The sequence below is a fragment of the Chiloscyllium plagiosum genome, chromosome 24 (genome assembly GCF_004010195.1).
Source record: "Chiloscyllium plagiosum isolate BGI_BamShark_2017 chromosome 24, ASM401019v2, whole genome shotgun sequence".
Classification (NCBI taxonomy): Eukaryota; Metazoa; Chordata; class Chondrichthyes; order Orectolobiformes; family Hemiscylliidae; genus Chiloscyllium; species Chiloscyllium plagiosum.
In genome coordinates, this window is record NC_057733.1 from 31417689 (window position 1) to 31425396 (window position 7708).

Genomic DNA, 7708 nt, shown 5'->3' on the forward strand with positions numbered 1-7708 from the left:
TGGAGTGCAGGTTAATAGCTCCTTGAAAGTGGAGTCGCAGGTAGATAGGATAGTGAAGAAGGCGTTTGGTATGCTTTCCTTTATTGGTCAGAGTACTGAGTACAGGAGTTGGGAGGACATGTTGCAGCTGTACAGGACATTGGTTAGACCACTGTTGGAATATTGCGTACATTTCTGGTCTCCTTCCTATTGGAAAGATGTTGTGAAACTTGAAAGGGTCCAGAAAAGATTTACAAGGATGTTGCCAGGGTTGGAGGATTTGAGCTATAGGGAGAGGCTGAACAGGCTGGGGCTGTTTTCCCTGGAGCGTCGGAGGCTGAGGGGTGACCTTATAGAGGTTTACAAAATTATGAGAGGCATGGATAGGATAAATAGACAAAGTCTTTTCCCTGGGATTGGGGAGTCCAGAACGAGAGGGCATAGGTTTAGGGTGAGAGGGGAAAGATATAAAAGAGATCTAAGGGGCAACTTTTTCACGCAGAGGGTGGTGCGTGTATGTATGCTCGTGCGTGTATGGATTGAGCTGCCAGAGGATGTGGTGGAGGCTCATACAATTGCAACATTTAAGAGGCATTTGGATGAGTATATGAACAAGAAGGGTTTGGAGGGATATGGGCCGGGTGCTGGCAGATGGGACTAGATTGGGTTGGGATATCTGGTCGGCATGGACGGGTTGGACCGAAGGGTCTATGACTCTAATCTTAACACTTCATGGACCCAAGTATGCTATGTAGGTTGTTAGGTATTTTATAATTCATCCTCATCCCACCGTGCAGCAGAGCTCCAAAAATGATTTTTTAATAGTAAAACCGTCACTGATGTTTCTCACCTCATATTTTTAACGTTCAGTATTTTGCTTTGTGTTTGTTCAGTACTTATATGTGCTTTGCTGTGAAGCACATTGAGATGTTTTGCTGTAAAATATGCTATATCAGTGCAAGTTGTTGTATTTCACGTTCTGCTGAGATTGTTTTGACTTTTTCAATTGTTTTATGGTTCTGTGCCAATTTCTTAAGCATATCAGGATTAACCAATAATCTGGTCAAGTTCAGTGACAAAGATTCATGGATAAAGTACTGCGGTGGCTCTTATTTGTGGAGCTACAAATGGAAAGCTACATGCAATTGAAGGGTCTTCAGTCCTTTCTTAAGGATGTTCACTGGACCCAAAATATTAACTCTTCTTTCTCTCCACAGGTGCTGCCAGACTTAATGAAGTTCTCCAGCATTTTCTGTTTTAGTTTCAGATTTCTAGTGGCCACCGTCCTTTGTATATTACAACTGAATTTTGTCTGGCTAAGATGTTAGATGGTGAATTGAAGACATTGATGCCTTTCATATGACCCGTATATTTAAGGAATGCTCCCCCTCTCCCGACCGGATTAATACTACGATTATCCATTATACTTGCAATATCAAAGTACGATTAAAAATTAAATCGCTTCTACAATGTTGAAAATAAACCGATGCTGTTTTTGTTGACGACAGATGGATGAGCTAAATCTCAGTGAATGATCCATTCTTTCTGCAGGTGAAGTGTGGCTATAACAAAGGAAATTAACTTGATAATATATTTGTCTACTAGTTATGATAGTTCCTTTTCTGTGTTATAGCCTTATTAGGTCAGAACGGAGACTTCTTGGGGATTTGTTTGAGGGGGTTCATTTTACATTATGATCTTACCATTTATTCTGCAGAAATGAAGAATGAACTGGGCCTTTGAAAATGTACCTGAAGACATTTTAACTATGCAGGTGTTAGCAGATCCATGCACATTGTCACACTCTTGATGTGGGAATGTGAACGAACTCTTTTATAATACTGACATGTGATCAGATATGGGTTTTCTGCTGCTCTCCGGAATTGAATTTATATAAGCTTTTTGTACTAATACAACATTAAAACGTGAAGTCTATTTCATGAAATATTGGGCCTTTCATAACTGGTCGGTTTTCTGTTCTTATTCTCCACAACACTCCAATTGTCTGAATTATCATGCTTTTAAAAATAAAACCCTTCAGTATACTACCTTTACAGTGTGTTTGCCACGTGAAATGGATTTTACTAAACCTGAACTCTGGTTTTCACAGGTTGCAGGTGTACCATGAATTAAGGGAAGAATTGGCAAAGGTGAAGACACTGGAAGCCATCGTACAGGTCAACAAAGAACTGAAACGGAAGTGCTTGGTATGCCAGAATAAGTTGGGCTGGGAATTTTAACAATTTATAACATATATATTTTAACATTCCTATTGTAGTGAGAGATTGAAAGTTCATCTAAGGGGAAATGGAGACACTATTCGGGAAAAATACATTTGTTTGATACTTTAAACTGACGGTTTTCATGATTGTATTTTTTGTTGCCTTTTCATGGGGGTATTTACCTATTTATAAGTGGAAGTGATCTTCACTCAAAGGAGAATTTTGAATTTAGTAAGTGTTCTCATGCTAGTAGGATAGTTTTAATTTGCTTGATACACAAGAACTTGCAGCATTTGTGCTCACTTTCTTGCATTAAGCTACACAAGACGAATTTCAGGAAAAGCAATCTAATTTACAATGTTTCTGGTCTCTGTAGGCTGAAATATCTAATTGGAATGAAGAAGAGGCAAGGGAAAACGAGTTGCCTCTCCCTCACTGGATTTGTCAACCGTACGTCCGACCAGGGTAAGGCCGATGGTTTGCAATTTATTAGAGAATCACGAAAGTGCAACTGCTGAATTTAGCAACCACCCACAAACACAGGCAGGTTGTGGGCATGTTTGTAACCTGAGTTAAGGAGACATTGATTTTGACTCTTAGAAATATACAAGTAGTGACGTACTGTCTTGCTCCCAACAGATGTTATAACAGGGCAAATCAGATTCCAGTCAGGAAGCTGGCTTGATAGATTGTTTTTTATTTTGTTTCGTTTTGACAAAGTCATCCCTCTCTGAGACATAAGCACATAATGCTGCAGATTTTGCATTAACAAACAAAAGTTAATTCCAAAAAGAGCAAAAATAAAATAGAATAATCCAAACTATCTACTTAGTTTGATTAAGTAGATATTCAAATGCAAATTCAAAGATTTTAAGCACAGTAAAAGTTTAATCCTATTAAATCAAAATTTAAAAAAAATATAAAGCACTTATGCATAGCCCCTAAAACCCCATTCCTGGTACAGTTCCCAAAAAAACACCACCTGTATAATACTTACACAGAAATACCTATATCTAACACCTTGGTAAGTTTGAGTCACTTGCAACTTCAGCTTTTCAACTGTAATTGCCATTGTTTCTTTCTGGCTAAATGGCCTAATTTTGCTCCTATGTCGTATGGTCTTACAGAGCGACCATACACTAAAGCATCAATGTACTCATTCTAAATATCCACTTCAAGGCTTTTAATCCTAGCATTTCTAGTCAGCACTAACACTAACTTTCCACTTCAAGATAAAATGAAAAGTCTGAATTATTTGCATTTCCCTTAAGCTAAACACATCATAGTTTTCAAGATTTTTGAATGTACATTTGAGATCCCATAATTTACCCTTACCCTGCTGGGTTGCAAACAATCTAAAATAAGCAAAAGGCCATTAGTGTACAAGTCCATTCGCACTATTACCAGACTTCAAAAGACTTTCTTTTGAAAAGTAATCACCATGGTTACCAATATTTCTTCCAAGTTAAGTATTAACTTGAAACACACAGAAAAGCCCACCAGTTACTAACTTCAACCAGACTGAAACTCTTACCAAAAAGCATTAAAAATTGTATCTGTAAATTCCACAATTTGCATCATACTACTCTCACTGAAAAAGAGGCTAATCTTTAATGTGTATTGTGCAAGTCCGTTTTGATTGTTGGGTGGGGAATATTGAGAACAGAGAGATTGGGAGGTTTGAAATTCTGATGATGTTCAAAAATGACCGTGTTATATCTACTGCTCATTATAGATTTGCCCAATATTCTCTTCTATTGAATTCAGACAAAAAACAGTTGAGACTGATATGACATCAATTGAACATATCAACAAAAGCTAAAATTATCTTCAGTCTGTCCACTGATCCCTCTTTAAATTGACAGCTAATTCATAGACTTAACTAATAGAAATCAATTGATAAAAAGAGATGCCTGACAAAGAAATTTGTGTGGTTATCTCAGCAATACCTCACTTTGATAGGGCATTGAGTTTCTTGAGACTTAACATTGTGAAGGAATTGACAGCGAAGATATACGATATTGGAAAAATGCTTACAGAAATCTTTAAGTGCTGAGAGGCTTGGAACATGGGACATTGTTTGGCTTGTACTCCCTTCCTTGAGAAGACTCAATTATTCTTTTCAATGATCAAAGGGCTTTTCTGAGCAGATTCAGCATTAAGTGCTTGGTCATAATTAAGTGTTCCAATCAAAATAATTTACAGTGGAAGAAATATTGATAGGAAGACCAGAATCGGAGATGGTGCTTGCAGTCTTTGGTTTATATGCTTCCTAATCCCATAGAATTGTAAATAACAGTGCAGTTTAATATGGTATATTACTGAAATGAACTATTTAATTATTAAATAAGCAAATTGGCAACAGCAGTGAGCAACATACACTGAAATTATCCGTCTGTTTCTCTCACTCCTCAGTGTCAGTCCTGTCACTACTTGAGTGCAGCCACTACTTGAAATTATTCTGATCATGGCACTTACCTACACTATGCATAATCACTGGATCATTTTTGTTATTGTTAGGGGGTGCCATTTTGTGAACGAGAAGCTCAATTTGCACAGACCTCTGACAGTTAATATCTGCACGGGAATCAGACACTAAAATGCTGATTACTGCCATTTAGTGCTGTAAATCATATAGAAGTTGACAGTGCCAAAATTCATGTTTATGTCTAAAATGAATGTAGAAGTTGACGCCCTTTTCTACCAAGATATTCAATGCTAGCATGAGGAATTGACATCAATTTTCCACCCATGAAGTGCACGTTCCAGTCACCATTATATGTTGGCACATGGAATTAAGGAGGCACTACAAGCCATGTTACCATACATTGAGCAGGTGTTTAAGGCATATCCACACAGAGTAGACCACACACAGTGAACAACAGACTGAAATGATCCTCTAGCAAGACGAATGAAACTGATTTCAAGCCACAAGTCTTAACTTGCTTAATAACTTCCACACTGAGAGAATTCAGAATGAGTGAACAACTGGTGTTTGAAAACAGGGAATAGTCACTAGCCTGATCTTAACAAGCACATAGCAGAATAGATCCTTGCAAATCATCAGAATGGTTACATCATCAACAGAAATGCAGTGGGTTTATATATGATTAGTAGACCCAAACAAACTTTGAGTCCAACAAATATTTCATACAACAGCTGGTCTATGCAGCTGCCAAAAATTGCTAATGGTGCAACAGAAAACTAAGATTGCTCAGAGACTACCAAAAGACCTTAATGCAAAAATTAGCATTTCCAGCAATTCAATAGACAGCAGCAAAAGAAAGTATCCATTACGCCATATGAATAACTTGGCTGAAATGCCCATGAGCTCCAATGTGCTCAGTAGGCAAATTATGGTGGAGTGGAAAAGTTCAGAACTATTCTCGTGAAAACTGTAAGCCATGTGAAGACATGATTCTGATGACAGTAGCTTGTATGAAGTGGAATTAAAACCTATGTTAGTCTTCAAAATATTGAAAATAAAGTTTCCTACAGGAGGAATTGTGCATGACCATGGCAATGATTGGTTGCATGTGGTGAAGATTAGTGAAAAGCGAGAGGATTGGGAAGCCTTAAGTATCTGCAGTGGGCAACTAATAAATATGAAGATAAACTAGCCAGTAATATAAAAGAAGTTGCAATTTTTTTTAAGAGAAATAAAAGGCAAGAGTGGCCATTGGATCACTGGAACATGATGCTGGAGAAGTAGTAATGGGCAACAAAGAAGTGGCAGAAGAACTGAATAGGTACTTTGAATTTGTCTTCATGGCAGTAGGCACCAGTAATATATCAGAACTTCAAGAGAGTCAGCAAGGCAGAGATGAGTGTCGTAGTCATCTCTAAGGAGAAGGTGCTGGGTGAGCTGAAAGGTTTGAAGGTAGATAAATCATCTGACTGGGTGGACTATACCCCAGAGTTCTGAAGAAGATAGCTGAGGCGATTGTGGAGGCATTGGTGGTGACCTTTTAGGAATCACGAGTCAGAGAGGGTACCAAGGACTGGAAAATAACTAATGTAACACCCCTATTTAAGAAGGGAGAGAAGTAGAAGATGGGAAATCATAGACTGGTTAACACGATCTCAATCATCGTTAAAAATCACACAACACCAGGTTATAGTCCAGCAGGTTTATTTGGAGGCAATAGCTTTTGAACTGCTGCTTCTTGCACTTCCAAGTACTCTGCAACCTCATCCTTAATTATGGAATCTATAATCATTGTGTGATTTTTAACATGGTAAAATAGGGCTGAGTCAGCACGATTTCATCAAGGGAAGGTCATGCAAGTCTGTTTGAATTCTTTGAGGAGGTAATGTGCAGGTTAGACAAAAGAGTGCCAGTGGACGTGATCTATTTGGATTTCTAGAAGACCTTTGACAAGATGCCACACGAGGCTGCTAAATAAGATAAGAACTGTGGTTTTAGGGACAAGGTACTAGCATGGATAGAGGATTAACTGACTGGCAGAAGATAGAGTAGGATAAAGAGGTCTTTTTCAGGACGGCTGGTGACTAGTAGTATTCTGCGATGGTCAGTGTTGGAACTACAACTATTCACGTTATATATTAACGATCTGGATGAAGGAATTGAGTGCATTGTTGCTAACTTTGCAGATGATACGAAATCGTGTGGAAGGACCAGTGGTGTTGAGGAAGCAGGGAGGCGAGAGATGGAACTGGACAAGCTAGGAGTGTGCCAAAGAAGTGGCAGATGGAATGCAATGTGGGCGTGAGGTTGTGCACTTTGGTAGAAAGAATGGAAAGAATAAACAGAAAGGCTTCGGAAATCTGAAGCAAGAATGGCTTTGGAGTCCTATTTCATAATTCATAAGTTTGATAGTTGGCAGTTAGGAAGCCATATGCAAAGTTAGCATTCATTTCAAGAAGGCTAAAATACAAGAGGAGAGATATACTGCTGAGACTGTATAAGGCTCTGGTCAGAAGCATTTACAATGTTGTGAGCCACTGTGGGCCCCATACCCTGAGGAAGGATGTGCTGGCAATAGAGAGGGTCCAGAAGAGGTTTACAAGAATGACCCTGGGGATGAAAGATTTGCCATATGAGAAGCAATTGAGGACTCTGGGTTTGTACTCAGTGGAGTTTAGAAGGATGAGAGGGTGTCTCTTTGAAATTTGAAGAATACTGAGAGGAGGATAGAGAGGACTTGGGGAAGGTGTTTCCATAAATAGGAGAAAGTAGGAGCTGAGGGCATAGCATCAGGGTGAAAGGATGAAGACGAAGATACTTAGAACTGATATAAGAAGGAATGTTCTTCAGCCAGAGGGTAGTGAATCTGTGGAACTCATTGCCACAGAAAGCCATGGAGGCCAAGTCATTGAGTGTAGTTAAGGCAGAGATAGATAACTTCTTCTTTTTTGTAGATATTTTTATTAGAAATTTAACATTTTTACAAGTTTACAAAAATAAACAAAACTCTCAGATATAAACATTGATATACAATTAGCTCAAATATACAATAGCCAAAATTTGACAAAAAAAAAACAAA

General features: G+C 38.4%; 1 protein-coding gene across 1 annotated transcript in view; it reads left to right on the forward strand.

Annotated features, from left to right (window-relative positions):
- Window positions 1–7708, forward strand: part of dus1l (dihydrouridine synthase 1-like (S. cerevisiae)) — a 58285-nt gene that overhangs the window by 28116 nt on the left and 22461 nt on the right. Inside the window, exons 9-10 of the mRNA XM_043714710.1 lie at window positions 2090–2186; window positions 2578–2666. Coding sequence (XP_043570645.1) covers window positions 2090–2186; window positions 2578–2666 — 186 coding nt within the window. The remainder of the gene's footprint in view (window positions 1–2089; window positions 2187–2577; window positions 2667–7708) is intronic.